This window comes from Melitaea cinxia, chromosome 12, assembly GCF_905220565.1.
Source record: "Melitaea cinxia chromosome 12, ilMelCinx1.1, whole genome shotgun sequence".
In the NCBI taxonomy this organism is placed as follows: Eukaryota; Metazoa; Arthropoda; class Insecta; order Lepidoptera; family Nymphalidae; genus Melitaea; species Melitaea cinxia.
In genome coordinates, this window is record NC_059405.1 from 2,347,710 (window position 1) to 2,369,208 (window position 21,499).

The window sequence follows — 21,499 nt, forward strand, 5'->3', positions numbered from 1 at the left end:
TAGCTCGACACCAGCCGTCGTTAATTTTAGTGAAAGACGAACCACCGACAATGGCCTGGGAGAAAAAAAAACCTGGTACTGATGCTTTAAAACTAAAAAAAAAGAATAATCCCAACGTCATTGTTATTGAGTTGTACTTATGTTTCTTAGACGTAAAATTATTTAAATAATTAAAGTATGTCTTCTAAAAATTTCGTAAACCTACTTACATATAGTTTTTATTTAAAAAGTATTTTTTTAAAATCAATTATAACTACAACATGGCAGTGTAATAATGTATAGACAGCACACACATATTATTTTATTAGAATAAAAAAAATAAACAAAACTTATAAAACCACATTCAAAATAACTATGCACACAAAACCTATACAATATTAAAAAAATAAGTTTTGATATTATCAATGTTATAGTTTTTCTCATATTTTTATTACTCTGTACCCTTATATCTAAAGTACAAGCTACCGGTTACAAATAATCGAGTGATGATATCAAAGGCCCACGTAACCCGATACATCGCTTAATCGATCCGAAATGTCATCGCCCGGTGTTATTTTACCTTTTCATAAATAATACTCTTTTTATTTTCGACTGACACTTACGAATTACCGAACGTTTATTATTTAGGGATCTTCGTTACGATGTAAGTTGCCTCTGTTAAAATCATTGTGTTTTGAAAATCGTCCAATGAATTGGATTCTAACTTGTTTTTCAGTATCGATGTTGTATAAGCGTTTGTTCTATTTTTAAACTTTGTTTTCTTGTAAATTTATTGATTAGAAACTCCTTGGAAAATTTTGTGTTTTATTTACGAATACGTATTAGGACAAAATCTTCTTGAACCTTTTGTATTTGATAAATGACAACTATTTCACTTAAATACCACTCAAATATTTTTCTTGTTTCATTTTAAAAACATTCGACATTTCGTCTTTTATTTGTTTGATTAGATTTATGACAGAACAAAATCTTATGAAAATAAAAAGTTTTGATATTTTAAGTTTTTCATGTCATAGATTTTTTTTCACATTTGAAAAAAAATCTATGACAATCAAAAAAATCTACATACCATATACATATATACTCGTAGTAATAAACGCAAATAATGAAAAACATAATTTCTTCTTGGGAGTAGGGACAACGTAAAATGTAATACTCCTAAATACAATACTTTAACGTTAGTTCCAGCTACTTGTACCAGAAAGCAGGTCATGTAATTAGACGCCCGTAACCCAACACCGAGCTAAAAGGTACCAAAAGACATAGCGGTCTCATGTTACCTTAAAGGGTTTTATCTGTGACTAATGCTTAACTTATTTGAAATTTGAAACTTGACCGTTGGGAATACTTTGTATTTGAAGATGGGAAAAAAAATTAAAATCGTTTCTTGAAATAAAAAAGGGTTATAAGTGTAAAAAATATATATACAATATAAATAACACTTAAAATATTTTTTTCATATTCTTAGCTAATTATAAATGCGAAAGTTTGAAAAATATTTGCGTCTCAAAAGATTTGGTTTTAGCTCCTCGTCAGAGACAGAATATCTGTTGTAGTATAGAGTTAACACAAGGCTAATTTTTATAAACCTGTCGTTACCAAAAGACAAAAACTTTAAATAGATACCTTTCAAAGAGCACGGGTTTAACATTACTTTAATAAAATCTAAATTTCTACTTGAAACAAAGTCGATGGCAACAGCTAGTATTTATAGACTTAAAGCTAGCCGTTTCCCGCGGTTCACTCTAGCATATATAATAAATTATTTAATTAAGTGACTAGCCATCTAGTTGAACGGCTATTTGGATCGGTGGGCTGCGACATCTGTAGAGATTACATGCACATGCGTAGCACGTGCCTGGCTCGCACCATGTGAAATTCTTTACTTATTCAAAATGTCTGCGCCGCGGCCGTGCTGATTCGAACTGCATCTTAACAATCTTGAGAATTGTCAAATTAAAGTAGTTAATATTGTTTTTGTATAAAAGATATAAATCGTTTTATTATTTATTTTTTATTTTTGAAATTTTTGTAAAAGTACACATATTTTTTTTATTCCAATATAATGGCGAACAACCGTCCACAGTTTGATACTTCAGCTGCTCGAAAAATCTTGCTCAGTCTGACTCAGTGTGACTAGGGAAGTACTTCTATGCGACAGGAATTACCACCAAAAGATACTGCTTTCAAGTATTCTTATGTTTCTGTTGTCAGTAAAATAGCCAGGGCTACTGGGGTATGTTCTGTGGTAACAGCGGGGGTAGAGTCAGCAAAAGCATCCTGGTGATGCAGCTGATCATAGGCTAATTGCTAGCTTACGATTAAGCGGACCGTACACATTTTGGCCACTATAGTGATAATAAAAATTAATACTTCACGGCTACAAACAAGCTATGCTTTTTCGATCACATGCAGTTTAATTTGAAATTGAAAAAAAATTATACATTTTTCAAAAACATTCTCTTATTTCATTAATAGCATTAATTATTGAAATACCGTATTCTGTTACTTTAATTTTGTAACTTTGTAACGACAATTTTAAATATGCGTTTTATGTTTATTATAACATTGTAGAAATCATATTTACTCATTCTTTGTGATATTTTGATGCCAAGAATTCCGCTTCCCGCAACATCAAATACATTTAATGTAAATAATAATTAGACGTTGCCTTTGGTTTCATTCGTCTTGAGTTTCAGAAATCATTTCCTCCTCCTCACAGATCCTTTACCAAGTAGAGGAAGATACCTTTGTGATTTAACATGTTCTTAAGAAGTTATGGCTTTTATATAAGATTTAAAAAGTAAAGTGTAATGCTTTCATTTCGACAGGATTCCTTCCCAACTCAACTTTCGATGAGTCAATCAGTGATGATTGAACTCCCGATGTTTAAATACAACCACTTTGGTGTTTGGTGACGCAAGAGTATGGTATAGAAGGTTCGAGTCCCACTCGAAGTGGATTAATTGAATTTAGTCAAATATTTCTTTACGGTCTGGATGCCTGTCCGTATGGGATGGACTCCTCCCGTGCCTCGGAGAGCACGTTAAGCTTCGATCTAGATTGTTATTTTAGACATGTGATAGAAACCGTTACTCATAAGTATGGACTATATCCGCCAACCCGCAATGGAGCATCGTCGTGGATTATTTATTATTATAATCGAAAGCGGTCTAAATAAAAGTATTAATAGCAACCGTGAAACTAAAAAGTTTAATGAACTTTTAACAAATTTTAAACTAAGGAATAAGTAATGAATGAATAAATTCGAAATTCGAAATTTTTACCTTTGCATACTTTTTAATTTTATTATCAGAATTTTTTTTAAAACATGAAAATAAAAAGAAAAATTCAGGTACTCCGTTTTTTATCACAATCTCAATGTACTGTTTTTAAGGTCTACTTGAATGTACAAATTTGATTTGAATCCAAACGAATTTATATTAATAACACTAGCTGATAATCGTGAATTAGTTTGTGTTACTTGTTTTATATATTATGTCTAGGAATATTGAAGGTGTATCGAGCAGAAATATACATCAGATTATAAGTTAGATCTCTAGGATCACAAATGTGTACGGATTATGCGACAATGCTTAGAACAAAAGTTCCAAACATTAGTAGTTTTTGCGTCTATTTGCGTTTAGCTCTCATAAGAATCACTATCAGTATCCATCCATCCATCCATTCTTTAGAAGTTCACTGCTGGACGTAGGCTTCCTTATGTTCGCTATTCCATCCGGTCCTGTGCCCTCTAAATCCAGCGGCTTCTTACGTCTTCAATCCACGTAAGAAGACTCATTATAATTCGTTAATTAAATATCTCATCATAACACGTAAAGACATCGACCTGTTTCAATTTTATTTCATTTAGGTATTTATAAATGTCATTTTATTTATTTCTTATTTTATTTGGTACCAAATTATCAAATTATTACGCTTCTGCCTTTAATACCCCACTACTGGGCATAGGCCTCTTTCCCCATGTAGGAGAAGGATCAGAGCTTAATCCACCACGCTGCTCCAATGCGGGTTGACGGATATATTCCCTACTATGAGTAACGATCGCTATCAGGTGTATATGATAACAACCGGGACCGACGGCTTATCGTGCTCTCCGAGGCACGGTGGGGAGACCCACAAGGACTGCACAAACGCCCAGACCACGGCAAACACCTGTATGGCCAATACAAATGTTTGTCATGTGTGGGGATCGAACCCGCAACCGCCAGCGCAACGGGTACAATCCATGGCTGTGACCGTTGCGCCAACGCGGCGTCATAAAATTATTGTTATAAGTAAATATAAACCTGCATTTTATGCTGTATTCAAGTTTATCAACACTAGCTGTGCCCGCGGTTTTACACAAATTAGGTTGAGGAACAAAATACCCTGTAGCCTTCCACAGTAATTGGGCTATCCAACACAAAACGAATTTTTCAAATCGAACCAGCACTCCCTGAGATAGGCGCGCTTAAACAAACTTTTCAGCTTTATAATATTTAGTATAAAATATATAATTCAGTCGTTATGATCTATATTAATCTGTAGTATATGCTATACATATTTTACAATAATTATATAACATACTATCCAGTCTTGACTTTATTTTCAACATTTAAATAACGTTTCGATAAATGTTTGCGAACACGCCGTATCTCGGTAACTTAACCCTCGGCTTTTTTACCGAAATCCGATATCGCTCGAATATAATAAAAGAACATTTACAACTTGTGCTTATTTTATATGTGGTGATTTATTAATGTTGAAACGGGATATTTACTATCAAAATATTAAAATTAAACTGTTATTTTAGTTGTTTTAATGGAATACGGTGTTTTTATTGTCTACTGATATTGGTAAAAGTTTAGAGTAGGCTTGTGAGATTTCTATTTGGTAACACGTTAGCGTAGTGCTCACAGTCCTGGCTGTTATGTTGAAGGCTGCTAGTTTGATCCCAGGTTATGGCATACGAATTTATAGGTCATACAGATGTTTGCCGTGTTCTGGACATTTGTGCTTGTGTATTTTGTTTCCGGCCTTACTAACGAGGTAGGCAAACAAGCGTACGGCTCACCTGATAGAAAGCGATTACCGTAGCTTATAGACGCATGCAACACTAGAAACATCGCAAGCGCGTTACCGACCTGTACCATAGGAGAAAGTAGTCCTGCATCTAATCCTAGTATCCTATTGTAACGTTTCATAAATATCTTTTATCCTAAAGGTATATTGACAAACTGTTACAAAATAAGGTAGTAAGTGATTAGTATTTTTTCTTACGATTAATATTACATACGTTTACGGTTCTAGTACACCAGTAGGTGTTATGTAGTATACGTATGTGTATTCTGTAACTTTTTGTAAATCATTCCACATCAGTAGGTAAATTACAAATGCACTTTATGGAAATAAATTCCTTTAAATTTTGTAACTTTTGCTGAGCGTTCACATTTAGGTACATCTCGTTGAAAACTGCACATATTTGAAGTATTTTTAAGCACTCGAATATCCGTTAATTTTCAGTGGAGTAGCGGGACAGATTGAACTTCAGTCATTTCGTCTAAATATGACTAAGTGAAGAGAAAATGTATTGTCTACGATGTACAAATCACAGTTAAGAAGAGACAATGGTGCAGGTTGCATACAATCTGGAGGAGAGTGTACTAACTTGTCAAAATAAGAGTATTTACTACATAAAAACAGGGCTGTAAAGGGAAAAAATATATGCAAATAAGTTTTATTTCTTATTTATTGTTGCATTTCTTTTTTTTTTTTAATTATCTTTACCGTGATTACTATATTAATATTACACACACAATTAAAAATACACATTTAACGTAATAAACAACATAAACAAGAGCCTTGTGTTCCTTTTATCGTAATCAATTAAGTAATAAAACAAAGCCATACAAATGATATACGCAAAATCGTAACGAGACGCTTCATACAATATTACTTAATGTATAAAATAACTGTAAATAATCCTTGAACTAACGTTTTGAAATCTAAACTAACACTAGATTTATCTAGCTCATCCATAACAGCCCTTGGTGTTATTATGAACTCTAAAACTATTGGAATAAGTTATAATTTATTGTTACTGCTGGACATGAGACACTTGATACGTTCACGCACGCCTCCAATGCCTGCTAGGTGGTGTTTATTCACCCCCTAGACTTAGAGTATGTAATGGTCAGATGCGACATATAATTTATTTTTATATTTATATGCCTATCTATGGGTAATTTTTAATAGGATATTTTTTTTTTCTAAGGCATATTTTTATAGACAAAAAAAATATTGACTTATAGACCATTGCAGCATTTTATTTTCTTTTAGGAATATTCAATCCTGTTATTTTGAGTCCTTCAATAGATTTTAAAATTGATATAGCTATTGCCTCTCTACGCTTATTTGCCTTAATGTCTCCCTCGTACAATTGAATTTAAGAGAACGATAAGTGTTATTATAAAATGATATTTTAAAATTAAAATTTTCTATTAAACAAATCAAATTACAATTGATTAAAACAAAACATAAACTGAAGCTTGCTCTTTTTAGTTTCTTATAACGGGCCTTACTTGTGAACTCCAATAATTATGCGTATATCGTCAGTGGCGCGTCTGCACAATTAGTTTTTGTCGCAGCGATGTACAATGCAGAGGCTCGCATAGCGGTGTCAGTTTCAGAGATCAAATGACACTCCATCACGAACGCTAACTCATCGTGTTTGCTCGCGTTATCTAATCATTTGTAATTAATACACAAAACTGAATCAATTATACTTCACTAATTCACTTCGTATTAATTTATTAAATAATATAATTGCATTTTTGTTCCGCCATGATGTATTGCGTTGTTTTGTATGATATCGCTAAAAATTGCTCTACAAAAAATAGTTTTCTTAATCATATAAAACTAAAAGATACTTAAATATAGTATTTTTTGGCATCGCGCTTGTGATGATGTTGCGAGCGTTTATATTCTACGATATGTGCTTACCAAAATTAAAATAGCTTTATTCAAATAGGCTAAAAATAACCTTCGAATCGTCATTTTACAAATTAAAATTTTAATTATTTACCTTCGGGTGAATTGTGTACACTCGTTTCTACCCTAGTGGTGTGTAACAAGCTAACAAATACTTTTTTCAGTGCCATAATTAATAACTACTTATATCTTAAAACTTTAGACAGTAATACTAAATGTCTCTTTTCTCAAATAAAAAACCGTAAAAAAGTAATAAAATGAAAACCACCAACGTTGTCGAAGTCGGTTCAGCCGCATTATTGTAACTCAAAATATTCTGTTCACATCGCGCTCAATTTAATTTAAATGGGACCACTGCATGACAAAATCAGTACACCTAGTAAAATTATAAAGTCAAGTCAAGTAAAACTATAGTCGAATTGAGAACTTTCTTTTTTTTGCAGTTGGCAAAAAAACTAATGTCACTGTTCTAGCGATCATATCGCGACCATTGCACGACCTTGGCCCAATACGCCGCGCATCAAATGCAGGCGTTTATTCGGACACAGAAAATATTATATTTAGGTCCAATGTTACAAATCGTATAATCATATTATCCACTAACATTAAGTTCGTTGTTTATCGCTCTCTCGTCCTTTGGTTGTGACATCGAGATCGTTATATTTAATCATTTGTATATTCTCAACATTTCCGCGCTGTTCATATAATGGTTGCTTTTCAATAACATAAAAAGCGACGCTGTGTAACGCAGTATTCGACAAAGCGCTTTCCATCAACGACACTGTCGCACATTGTTGTACAATATACGACACTCGAAAAAGTTGCGTTTGACAGTGTGTTGACAATACTGCCAACAAAAAAGAAAATAATTACAAAATTCGTATAATACTTCACCCTGATACTCTGTGCATAGTGTCGCTTCAGCCTGTAATATCCCACTGCTTCGGGCATAGGGCTCTTTCCTCTTCCTCTATGAGTAACGATCGCTATTAGGTGTACCTACATGATAACAACCGGGACCGACAGATTAACGTGCTCCCCGAGGCACGGTGGGGAGACCCACAAGGACTGCACAAACACCCAGACAACGGCAAGCATCTGTATGGCCAATACAAATGTTTGTCATGTGCGGTGATCGAACCCCCAACCGCCAGCGTAACAGCCACAAACCAGTGCTGTGACCGTTGCGCCAACGCGTCGTCATGCATAATGTCATTATATTCTAGTACAGTTCTTTGCTTAATGGTTTTTAAGATAATGATGACTCTTCGCTGTCACATAGCTTAGCCGCGCACTTGACCAATTAAACACTGTCCTGTCGTGTCCCATTTAATTGGGGCGAGATCTGATGTGTAATATTTGAGTTATCCCTAATGATGTGCACTGTATACTTTTCGATGTAAATTCCAGTCTTATTTTTTGTTTAAGAATAAACACAATTATCTTAACACGAATAGACTACAGTATCACGAAAACGACAGTAAATTAGCATATATATCGAAGTTCCAAAGCGACTTGCCGATTTCGACCATTAAGTGTATTAAAATTTTGTGACATCGTTCTGTGACACCGTTTACAGTTATTTATGATTGCGATATTCGAAATAATATATTTGATTTGGAGACAATGTTTTAGAAAATTTATTTCGACGATATATTTCTGTAATAATCTGATATATGTATTTTAGGGTATTATAGATATAGTTATATATAGTTGGTTAGTGCTGTGTGGCTATGGCACTAAAGAATTTAGCCACCCTCTCTCTTCCCGTGGGTGTCGTAAGAGGCGACTAAGGGATAACAAGGTTCCACAACCACCTTGGAACTTAAGAAGCCGACCGATGGCGGGGGGATAACCATCCAACTGCTGGCTTTGAAATACACAGGCCGAAGACGGGCAGCAGCGTCTTCGGTGCGACAAAGCCCGTACTGCGGTCACCAACCCGCCTGCCCAGCGTGGTGACTATGGGCAAATCACATGAGTTCACGTTATTTTTGGCGTGAACTTGTGGAGGCCTATGTCCAGCAGTGGACTGTATAGGCTGTAATGATGATGATAATGATGATAGATATATATACTTATAATAAAACTAATAGGACAAGTTGCGTACGACATTTCGACGTTTTTATGTCGAGGGTACTACATAATCTTACTGATATGTACTTATTATAAACGCGAGAATTTGTAAAGATGGACATAAAACTACTGAAATAATTGTAATAATATTTGGTAGGTAGATGGCTTGAGATTTAGAATAATACATAAGCTACTTTTAAATCCAACGTTCCCACGCGATCGAAAATTCGCGGATATAAGGGGGCGTTCATAAAATACGTGAGATGTTTAAGGGGAGAAGGGGGTCGAGTCAAATCTCATCTAATCTTTAAGTTGGAGAGGGGGGGCCTCGGCAAATATCACGCAATTATTTTCTCTAATTGAAACAAAAAAAAAATATACTATTTTGGTCCATTTAATCCAGATTGTACATGCTTAAGAGCGTAATCGTAATACGATTAATATCATTCACTGATTCGTTCGAAAGAAAATAATTTCATTCATACCTCGACGTTATACATCTACTGACTGTCTGATTTGTTGATTATCTCTGATTACTAGTCTTAACTAGTCGTAAATAAAAGCACGAAGCATTTTTTTTTTCTTTTTACAATAACAATCCAACGTGTTAACGTAAGAAACCCACGTTTTGAAAAATCTCACGTGAGATTGGGGGTTGGGGGAGGAGGCTGAATAAAATCTCACGACATCTCACCTGGGGGGGAGGGACAAAAAATTTAAAAAACACCTCACGTAATTTATGTACGCCCCCTAACCGCGAGGCACGGTTGGCCGACACCAAAGTCAAAACTACTATATTTTACTATATAAAAATATAAACTACTATATATATCAGACTTTTTTTATATATATACAATTTCTGAAACTGATATGATGAACTAGGACACTGCATACTTTTTATACCAAAAATTCAGAATCTACTGATGGAGGAAGTGATGAAAATTATAATATCTAATTACGAACATAATCCCTACTAACCCTACTTCCCTACTAATATTATAAATGTGAATTTAAATTTGTTTGTTACGCTTTGACGCGAAAACTAATTATCCGATCATCATGAAACTTTGTACACGTATTCTTGGAGGTATTAGAAGTAACATAGGATACTCTTTATTTAAAAAAATTTAATGCGAGCGATGGCGCGGGTAAAAGCTTGTAGCTGATAAGGTCGTTATGTTCAGTTTGTGTAAAATCTTTTAATTAGTTTATTAATTTACTCCACCCGTAACAGATTTAACGCATTGTATATAGTTTTCATGAAATCTGGTAAAATGTTTTTAAACGTGAAAAAAAGATGTTATATCATACTGCTGGGCATAGGCCTCTGTACCCACGTAGGAGAAGGATCAGAGTTTAATCCACCACGCTGCTCCAATGCGGGTTAGCGGATATATTCCCTACTATGAGTAACGATCGCTATCAGGTATACATGATAACAACCGGGACCGACGGCTTAACATGCTCTCCAAGTCATGGTGGGGAGACTAACAAGGACTGTTTAAACACCCAGACCACGGCAAACATCTATATGGCCAATACAAATGTTTTTCATGTGCAGGGATCGAACCCGCAACCGCCAGCGCAACAGCCACAAACCAGTGCTGTGACTGTTGCACCAAAACGTTCTCAAAAAGATGTTATCATTAGATATTTTAACTATAGATATTATATTTTGTGTACCTATAAAATATGATGATGTAAAAAAACATATACTTTGTAACCGATGTCAAAAATTGCAATTCCGACAGTATTACATTCATGTACATAACACTGTACATAATAATTCTTTAGTTACAATTTATCAACTGACGTACCTACTTATATTGTAAATTTTAAAACATTGATAAAGATAAAAATTACAAAACTAGTCTTGTCGAAACTATCTTTATATATATTTTTTTATGTTTGCTATTTAAATTTTGGATTTTTTACAGCAAGGCTGAAAATGTTAGACCCATACTCTAATCACAGTCGACAAGGAACAATGTTATTCTATCCTTAATTTCTATTTTAATATAAAACTATAAATTATCTTGGCTGGTTCCGACATTGAAGTCGCTAATATACTTTGAAAATTTCCTACATATTTATATTTAGGTACAACTGGATTTTTGTTAGAAAAAGTGTAACTAAAGATGTTACGCAGCTCGTAAAATATTAGTCAGAAGCGATAGCATAGATTTAGCCCTCCACCTAGTTGAAAACCACGAAAATAAAAACCCATTACATTCCCAGTAATTTGGGGCGCTAGACGCGTGAATATATAAATTAAATTGACCTCGCTTTCTTGTAAAAGTTGCCCTGGCCCGTGACGTCACCGTCGCGTGGACATAGCAAATGGGGTTATTGACATGTCACTATTTCCGCGGTGCCAAAATAAAAGCGCGAATCGGCGGGGGCGTCCCGTCTATTTATTATTATGCACGCTACGATTCGCAGCCGTATTACGCGATATTACCATAGGCGAGTGCGATAATAATCAGATGAAAACAATAAATTGTAACGTCGGCTTGCGGCCTGGGACGGTCTCGTGTTACGTTTTGAGCAAAGGAACGTCTAAAATTACTCGCACGCACACAGGCAGACCGCTTGTGTCCGCACGCACGCACACAAGCGCGCCGCCTATATCTATTATCAAAACATCCAGCGGGTCCGGTTACAGCGATCCGAGCGCGCTTCAGATATCGCATTACACACTTTAATGGCTGGAAAAGGCCTCGAAAACGTGATATTACACGCATTTTATTGTGTATCGCAAAATGTAATTAATATTGTAATTGTATACTTGATAATTTATTCGGCGCGGCTCGGTGTCGAGCCTTTGTAGGGACCCTCGCGGATCCCAGGCGAAAGGATCAAATTTATAAATACGACACGCCGTCTCCTGTTTCCGAGACGAGATGAAACAGGCCGCTTGCCAACGAAACGACGCTGTAACACGATGATGCTCATGCGGAAATTAGCATCAATGTCATCGAAAATATTCAACTAAATAATTTTTATACTGTTTCTAGTCCCTACCTTAATCTCCTCTTCATTTTCCTTCTTCACCTTAGTCTTTGACGGAGAAGGTGGGTTCGTTGTGCTTTTGTCCATTATTTTTTTCAAAATTTATATTCACTAATTACACTGAAATAATATCATATAATTTATTTTTTAATAATAAAAGTTTTTATATAACATTAGTGTAACTTTTAAGTTCGCGTAAACATTTAGTTGCAATGCGATCAGAAGTGCAACAAATCTCCCAACACGTCCTATTCGCGTTGCGCTTCCCACGCGACTGAAGTCTGAAGTAAGTTTTTAGTTTCGAATACGAGCTAAAAGCTCTCGGCCGCAGACCAAAGCTCTTTCCCGCTCTCGCTTGTTCAAGTGAATGGGCGGAGCTTGGGTACGAGCGACGGCGGCTGAAAATTGAAATGCATATGCATTTAATGATTACGTTTGAAATTGGTGAAAATGGGCTTAAAACGTTATTTTAATTTATGGCAAGTTGATTTAATACGATCTGACTTTTTTAACTTAATTTCCATTAAATTTGTTTTCGTTTTTCATGTTTAAATCTGATCTTAATTTGATGCTATTTAATCTATAATATCTTAATTGTAATTATTTTCTTCGATACGTTATAACTCAATTTATGAAATTTTATTTTTACTAGTAGCCCAGTGTTTCCGAAATTTGACATTATTCAATTTAAATGTCAGTGATTATACTTATATAATAATAAACTAAAGAGTATAATTATACGCGCGTGTGTATGTGTGTGTTTCAAATACATGGTATTGTGTGATTTTTTTTTTTTATTTGGGAAAGAAACTATTATTACAACACTCTTCTAAAAAACAATACAAGAAAAAATAACAACCAATCAAGTTTCCACAAAAAATTATAACAAACACTTGACAATCCATGATAAAAACAAAATCAAAACATAAAGAAAACACTGTGATTAAACAGTTAAAACAATTGTTCCTTAAATAACAATTCATGTAAACTATTCTTATATTTACTAATTTTCATGTTGAATATATCTAAACTCTCACAATGCTTATTATAGTTCTTACAGGCACGTAGCAAAAACACATTCTTGGCATAATCATTTTTACAACGGGGCACGAAGATTAATGATTGATTTCTCGAGTTAAGACATCCAAATAAAATTTTACTAAAATAACTTTTAGAATCAACAAGACTATGGACAAATTTGTAAAGAAAAAGTATGTGGTGTCATGGGACACCAGGTAGGAACGAAGTTCCTTCGGATAGTATAAAAGCAACACAATTTGAAAAAAAATATGTTGAATTTTATAATATATATTCTAGTTCTTAGATTTTTGTTTAATTTCGTTGATTGGTTTTTAATTAAGTACATAAAAGTATTTAGGAAATTTAGTATATTAGAAAATAACAAATACCGTAAAATAAAATAAATTAAACAAAATAATAATAATAATAATAATTCAAACTATTATGTGAAATAAAAAAGATGTCTTTATTTATTTTTTTCGACAGTATAAAATTACATAAATAATTTTAAAAAAAAGTTTACTAGTAATATCTTAGTTTTACAAACGTCATATTAATCAGTCGTGTGACTGATATTACGTCACTTCCGTTATATATTTTTCTTACGGTTTTAGTATCACATTTTTTTCAGTTCGTTCGCCCAGCCAAATGTCAAGCCTGCCGTACGGAACTTCGTTCCAATAATTGGTCATTTAATGGGGTGATACTCGCCAGGACTTTATTGTTCGAATGGTCGGAATTGGCAATTCTAAATCGCAAATGTTTTAAAAAAAAATATTGGATTTTTTCGATTTTTTTTATATTAAGTCGGGTTCCAAACTGTAGATCCATATTCCAAAAAGGACCTTACGTAAGAATTAAAAGGAAGAATAAGAGTAAAGCAATTTTTAAACTCTGGTAGATCTTAGGATAAATCCAAGCATCTTATAAGCTTTGGATGTTATATAATCAATATGATAAGTTTAACTTAACTTTTGATCTAAGAGGACACCTAAATCTCTTATCTCAGAAACTCTGGCTAAAACGGTATTCTGTGATTTCAAACGATACGGCTAAAACGATATTCTGTAATTTGTAGTCAAATTGTATCCTCCTCCTTTTCCTCGTAAATGTCACGGCGCTGCATTTTTTTTATATTTAATTTGAAGAGATTATATTTACAGTAACTCTCAAAGCTATCAATTATTGTTCCTTTTATTGATTTAATGTATTTTTGATGCATAATTTTAACAAAAATACAAGCATTCTGCACGCCTTCTCTACATAAACTATAAGTCTGCGAAGTTTCTTACTCCTCCGTCCGCGTAATTTTCGTAAAAAAGGGGTACCTAAGGTGTTTTTGCTTCACGTATATATTTTGATTAATTTAATGTTTTAATTCATGAAAACTTGACTTGGTCATTTCGCTTCAGCCTATAATATACTATTGCTGGGCACATGCCTCTTTCCCCATGTAGGAGAAGGATCAGAGTTTAATCTACCTCGCTGCTCCAATGCGGGCTGGCGGATGTATTCCTACTGTGAGTAACGATCGCTATCAGGTGTACATGATAACAACCGGGACCGACAGCTTTACGTGCTTTCCGAGGACACGAGGTTTCACAAGGACTAACAACCAAACCGGAAATAAATACTCGTATTTATATAAGCACAAATATTCAATCTGAGCGGGATTTGAACTGGTGACCGTTGGTGTTTAGGCGCCGCCGACACGGCACACCCACCGTTATCAGAGCTGCGGTCGTCAACAACCGCTTACCATCAAGCAAACCGTACAATTGTTTGCAACCCTAGAGGTGTACCCTATTATTTATTTTACCTAGCAAGCGTTATTTATGTTGAAAGAATATTTTTATTACTTACTTTAGGACTCAAATGTAAACAAAGCTAAATTGTACTCTAAGGTATCGGAATAAGAACGAAATTCCTTTCAGTGTCCAGAGCATTTCACTTTGCCGTATAATATATTAGTCCCATTGTATACTTCATTATATCCATTTAATTTTCATGTTTCTTTTTCTGTATTCCGATTTTGTATGGTATGTGGTGTTGGTGCGACCATGTTGTCACCCGACGGCTCAAGCGGAAGATCGGCGCTGACAGCTCTGCCAGCATATGCCGAGCTTGAGACCGGGTTTGCGATATCTTTATCGTATAATTTAATTGTTTAGCTTAATGGATATGTAATATTGATTTGTGTGGATGTTGCAAATAAAAAGTATTATTATTATTATTATTATTACAAAAACACCAATTCGATCGAATTTCGATGACAGTTTGCAGTTATGTGTTGTACTCTGAATGTATGAATATGTTATTATTTCATGTTTTCGAACCCACGACACAGGACTCTAGTCCTAATGGTGGATGTTTGTAGAGGGTAGTTAGCAAGAATGTCAAGTCAGCTGGAAGTATTCTCAAGTAACACGACATCCCATTTATTCAGCGCTAGCGTAACAAAAGTAAGGAAAGTCGTTTCTCAGCGGTACCGTCATGTAACATGATATGTAATGTTACATGGTATAATTATTGGTATAATTAATTTTAAAATAAAAAAGAGTTGGAGTTGTTTGTTCTACTTTGTATTGAAAAGTTTGATGTCACTTTGATTAAAAATAATTAGTAAGTTTTATTTTTTATTATTACTGGACTTCCAAGTATAATTCTTAATTAAGAGCCATTTCACAAAAATCGGTAACAATCCGCTAAATTGTAATATTTTGACGTCGTTAATCTCAGTGTTGGATGCAATAATGTAATTTATATTCTTGAAATATAATAAAGCAACCTTTGTTGTAGTCCATAGTCGGATCAGAATTTTGATTTATATTATGTGTATAAAATTATTAACCTTTTCATCAGCCTCCTCCCTGGGTAAACGGTCGCAATGTATACTTTGAAGTCTTACTTTTCAATAACCTCTACGTTAAAAACTATTTTTTAAAAATATCATAATATGTGGAATATAATTTTGTTGCGCACTATCGCAGATTTTTATTCCATTTGTATCTCTATTAAACGATAAAAAAAATTTAAAGTTACGAATATTTTCCAAATAAGTACAATTTTAAAAGCGATATTTTTCTTAGAAAACTAAGAAATTTTAACGAACTATCTTCATCAAAGTAAACTTACATCATTAAGAAATACAAAAAAAATAATTAAAAGATGTAATCATTTTTAATACATTTTATATTAAATAATAAAAAGATAGTATATATTACCACGCATCAAGCCCAGTAAATCAGTCGAGCGCTAGCGCTCTTAGAGGTAAGGTCCACGCCAAATTCTGCGGAGCCGTCTCTTTCGCTCACACGCGGCAAGCGCCTGTTGTTATAGCGGATAAACCGCATTTGATACTTTTATAATAAAATATAAATAAAATAAACATATTACGAAAATGACTGTAAAATAATATAATGATAATTTCTGTAAACAAATGTATAATTTAATTTTCTTTTCTCACATTATCAATACAAATAGGCATTTCAATCTGTTTGCCTTGTTATTTGTTAATTAATATGTTTGTCGGTGTCGATGTCATAAAATGCTATTTTATTCATATCGTAAATATTAGATTCATTCGTAAACTGAAAAAAATAAATCAATTTTAAAAAATTTGTTTCATAAAATTGATTTTTTATTTTTATTTTAAATTTATTGACTGTTGTTATATAACATACTTGAAATTTTTAACAAATTAATTATGTAAAAAACATTTTATACCATAGTTATAATTTTTATTATACATCAGAAAATTATCAAGATGGTCTTTGGGTTGTCACACTATACTTACTAGCACAAAATCGCGCGGCTCGTAAGACTCGCGCGATGCGACCAAATTTACCTAAACTTGCAGAGCGTAAAATTGTGAAATGGCTCTTAATATTTAGCCAAATATTCTTTATTGCCTCATATCTTCCAAACTGCTTAACGGATTTATAAAATTTATTAAGATATCGTTAGATTTATCTTGATAACCTAAGTATGTAAATAACGTTAAAGAAATCAACAAAAAATATTTTTTTGGATACTGCAACATAGGCTATTAAATTAAAAGGGCTCATCATAATGATTACGAAACGGCATGATAATACTGAAACAAAAAACTTTTTTTCTTTTTAGTTTTAATCATTTTCAAATTTTTTGCTGTGTGGCTATGGCACTAAAGAATTTAGCCACCCTCTCTCTTCCCGTGGGTGTCGTAAAAGGCAACTAAGGGATAACAAGGTTCCACAACCACCTTGGAACTTAAGAAGCCGACCGATGGCGGGATAACCATCCAACTGCTGGCTTTGAAATATACAGGCCGAAGACGGGCAGCAGCGTCTTCGGTGCGACAAAGCCAGTACTGCGGTCACCAACCCGCCTACCCAGCGTGGTGACTATGGGCAAAACACATGAGTTCACGTTATTTTTGGCGTAAACTTGTGGAGGCCTATGTCCAGCAGTGGACTGTATAGGCTGTAATGATGAACTTTTTTTAAGTTGACACTTAATTATATCGAACAAGAGTTAGTTAAGAAACTGGCCGCAACGTTTAAAGGACTGTATTGCGGCCAATGGAGATCATTTTGAATAAGTTTTATATATTTTAATGGTTTTATATCTTATACTATTAAACGAGCAATCGTCAATAAGTTGTAATAGCTCAGATGGGATATGGGCCGATCGCGGTCGACCGAAAAGACCACGGTTCAAGTCCTTAGATTTCCAGATCGATTATTATTTTTCCGTTTTTTTCTAATTGCACTCGTTATTCTTTATTTAAATAGCCAGTTCTTATTTTTGACATGTTTTTGACTAGTCCGTTGGCGCAGTTTGTAATGGCCTTGTTTTCTATTCCGCGGGTTGCGGGTTCGATTCCCACCTGAGTCTGGATGTAGTGTTTGTATTTATATATGTATTATTTCTATGTATATTTATAAAAAAAATTGTTATAAGAGTCGGCTGTTACCTGTAACACAAGCATTAAGTTGCTTACCATAGGAATAGACGACCGTGTGTGAATGTAAGATATTTATTTATTATTTTTTATTATTATATCGGTAAAATCGAAAAATACTATTCATATTTTATCTTTATGATTTTTTACCCGACTTCGAAAAAAGGAGGGGGTTACTCAATTCGACCGTATATATACATATATTTATGTATGTTCGGGGATAACCCCGTCGTTTATAGGAAAGGAGATATCCCTATTTTGGTGCCATGATAAGGAAACCAGGATCTGATGATGGGATCCTAGAGAAATCGAGGGAAACTCTCGAAAATGGGAAGGGATGTTTAGTGTGTGATGTGTAATGTGTATGTGGGTGTACATGATGTATCTATCTATATGTGTATCTATGTATAGATGTATATTTATTATATGTGTAATTTATAATATTTGGTGTTGTTTGGTTACTACGTATGGTCTTGCTGAATTATTGGATGCTATTTATTGGTTGCTGCCGCTGTCGTTCGCATGGTACCCGAGGTGGCTACCGAAAATCAGCGTGTGAAATTTAGGGGTCTTACTATGGTCCCCGTATTTCCACAAGTGCTGAGTGGCCATCCTTTTTGTGACGGTGCACTGCTGTACAGGTGTAAATAACTTTGGTAGATGAATTTTGATGCTTTTTTTTTATTATTACCCTTTTCGCTTTATTTTTTATTTTAATTTTTTTTTTATTTGATAAAATTTTACTTTTCTTATTTTAAATCAAATATTTAAATTTTTAGTTACATTTTTACTTAATTTTGACTTTTTTTTTTCTTTTTACTTTTTTAATGTATTTGTGCTCTCATTGTGTTTGTTGTATGTCTGTAAGCAGTGTATGTGTCTCAAATAAATGTCTTTCTTTCTTTCTTTCTTTCTTTCTTTCAAAATCCGCATAACTTTTTACTGGGTGTACCGATTTTAATAGTTTTTAATTTAATCAGCCGATTAATAAGTCGATGCTTATCATGTGGTCACATTTAAATTTCATCGAGATCTGATTACAACTTTTGGAGTAATCTTTGATAATGCGTATTTACTTGACTATTTTTTCGTCTACCAACATTGTATTACTTGTCGATATAATTGAAGTCGGTTTTTCTTCGTTTGCCTGCAAACACAATTATTATTGTTATTATTTTTTTTTTTTTTTTGATTTTTATATGTTTATAGTTTTTCATTATTGTCGTTATAAAAATATTATTCATATTTTTTAAATATGTAATTATACAGACAGACAGGCAACTTTGGGCCGATGTTCTAGACTTTGTAGTCTAGAATTAACCAGTGGTTCGTCACCGATTAGTCTCCTGGCGCGTCGATCCACAGAATCCAAAGCAGCAAGCTGGTACTTGGCAGAGCCATCCCATAAGTGGCTGCAGTACTCCATACTCGATCGAACTTGTGCTTGGTACAGAGTAAGAAGCTGTTCCGGCGTGAAGTACTGCCTTACTTTATTGAGGATACCAAGTTTCTTATCAGCAGTTTTTGCCTTGGATTCTATGCATTGTCCGAAGTTCATATTAGACGAGAGATTGATTCTTATTTAAATATGATTTCCAAAAAAACACGATTTACCTACAAAATATTCCGAGCTAAGCTATATATATATATATATATATATTTATTTATTTATACGCTTCAGCCTGTAATATCCCACTACTGCGCATAGGCCTTTTTCTCCATGTAGGAGAAGGATCAGAGCTTAATCCACCACGCTGCTCCAATGCGGGTTGGCGGATATATTCCCTACTATTAGTAACGATCGCTATCAGGTGTACGTGATAACAACCGGGACCGACGGCTTAGCGTGCTCTTCGAGGCACGGTGGGGAGACCCACAAGGACTGCACAAACACCCAGACCACGGTAAACACCTGTATGGCCAATACAAATGTTTGTCATGTGCGGGGATCGAACCCACAACCGACAGCGCAACAGGTACAATCCATGGCTGTAACCGTTGCGCCAACGCCATATATACATAAACATATATATATTATTGCAGTGTGTTGTATTATTGCAATGTCAAATTGTGAATGTTATCTCGATTCTGAGAAAACGCAACGATAAATTCCCGGGAATCCATGTTGAATTAAGTATTACTCCAATACATGTGAAATATTTATTCACAACCCCCACAGCAAAGCCCCATAGCTGCATATTTTCACCGTGCCGCTATATTGTGACCACACAGCTGCCACCTGACACTTGACAGCGACCAAATATGCGTTCCACTTATAAAATTCGCCCACAACACCCGCGGTGTCTTTTACGTTAGTGGACCGGCAATTTATACGGTCGTAATCGATGGCGTTATGAGCCTTAGGTGGAACGCACCCAGAATGGGCACTGTGGGCGTTGCGGACGCTTAGTAGAACGCAGCCCCGATCACTCGCTGTAAAAAACAGCTGATTGTCATAACGTACGTCATAAGTCAAAACAAAGGTTAATTTTCTAAAGAAGTCTGACTCCAATATAATTTATTTTGCTAATTTATGATAATGAATGCTATTAATACCAAAAGTATTTAATTACAATATTTAAAAAGAATTGAAATGGCGTCCAAATTGCCAAAATCTACTTTAAATTTAAAACAGGTAATTAATCATTATAGTTTATAATAAAATCAAAATAAGAACACAAACTTTCGTTTAGGGGCTATCCATTTACCTATACGTCACACGAAATTTTACTGATTGTCAAGATATTGTCATCTATTGAAGTAAGCAAAGCCTTCCCACCTATTGACAAAATTTATTTTATGGATGAAACCTAAGTAACGAAATTTATATAATATAATATTTCACTCACTTGCAGTTTCTCTTACGCCAAGAAGTATTAAAATTGTACAGAGACATATTTAGAACAATAAGAAAAGTGTCCGATGAAAGAACTCGAATGGAAATGAAAGAATGGGCAAGAACTGACTTCAGAAATAATAAACATCACACCGATGAAACAACTATCAAATCAATGTTGTATTATGGAAGGAAATCTTTGAAAGATCTACAGAAATCATTAGCGCTTAGTGACAGTTGATATTGTCAAAAATGGTTTAAAACTAATAAATTTAAATTTTGTATAAATGTTTAAAAGTGTAGGATTACAATAAATTTGTTATGTTGATACACTTTTTTGTTTTCATTTGAGATTAATGAATATAAAACAAATTCATTAAAAAACATGATTTATTAAAAAACTTACCTAAGACTTACACAGCTATTTAGTCAATATATATTTACAAAACCTGTATTTAATACTTATAATATACATTACATGTCAATAAAAAATCTACAAATTGTCAAGAGAAACAACAAAAAGAGAAATTTTGATGTCAATAATATTATGTCAAAGAAATAAGTTCACACTAAACATAACTTATAATTACACAATTTGACACATAATGCATATAATA

At 33.9% G+C, this 21,499-nt stretch overlaps 2 protein-coding genes across 2 annotated transcripts in view; one reads left to right on the plus strand and one right to left on the minus strand.

The window, feature by feature from the left end:
* LOC123658722 (sine oculis-binding protein homolog) overlaps positions 1–12,389 on the minus strand; it is a 59,548-nt gene extending 47,159 nt beyond the window's left edge. The window contains exon 1 of the mRNA XM_045594068.1: positions 12,094–12,389. Within this exon, the coding sequence (XP_045450024.1) occupies positions 12,094–12,168 (75 nt within the window). The 5' untranslated portion in view covers positions 12,169–12,389. The remainder of the gene's footprint in view (positions 1–12,093) is intronic.
* Positions 1,047–21,214, plus strand: LOC123658723 (LYR motif-containing protein 2). The gene is made up of 3 exons (XM_045594069.1): positions 1,047–1,086; positions 20,519–20,681; positions 20,902–21,214. The coding sequence occupies exons 2-3, from the start codon at positions 20,640–20,642 to the stop codon at positions 21,121–21,123; spliced, it is 264 nt and encodes an 87-aa protein (XP_045450025.1). The 5' UTR covers positions 1,047–1,086; positions 20,519–20,639; the 3' UTR covers positions 21,124–21,214.
* The last annotated feature ends 285 nt before the right edge of the window (positions 21,215–21,499 follow it).

What these genes read in the sequence shown, in the direction of transcription:
- LOC123658723 (XM_045594069.1), top strand. Translation starts at nt 20,640, where the DNA reads ATGGCGTCCAAATTGCCAAAATCTACTTTAAATTTAAAACAG. An exon ending in CTACTTTAAATTTAAAACAG is followed by an intron (nt 20,682 to 20,901) that starts GTAATTAATCAT and finishes ACTCACTTGCAG; the next exon opens with TTTCTCTTACGCCAAGAAGT.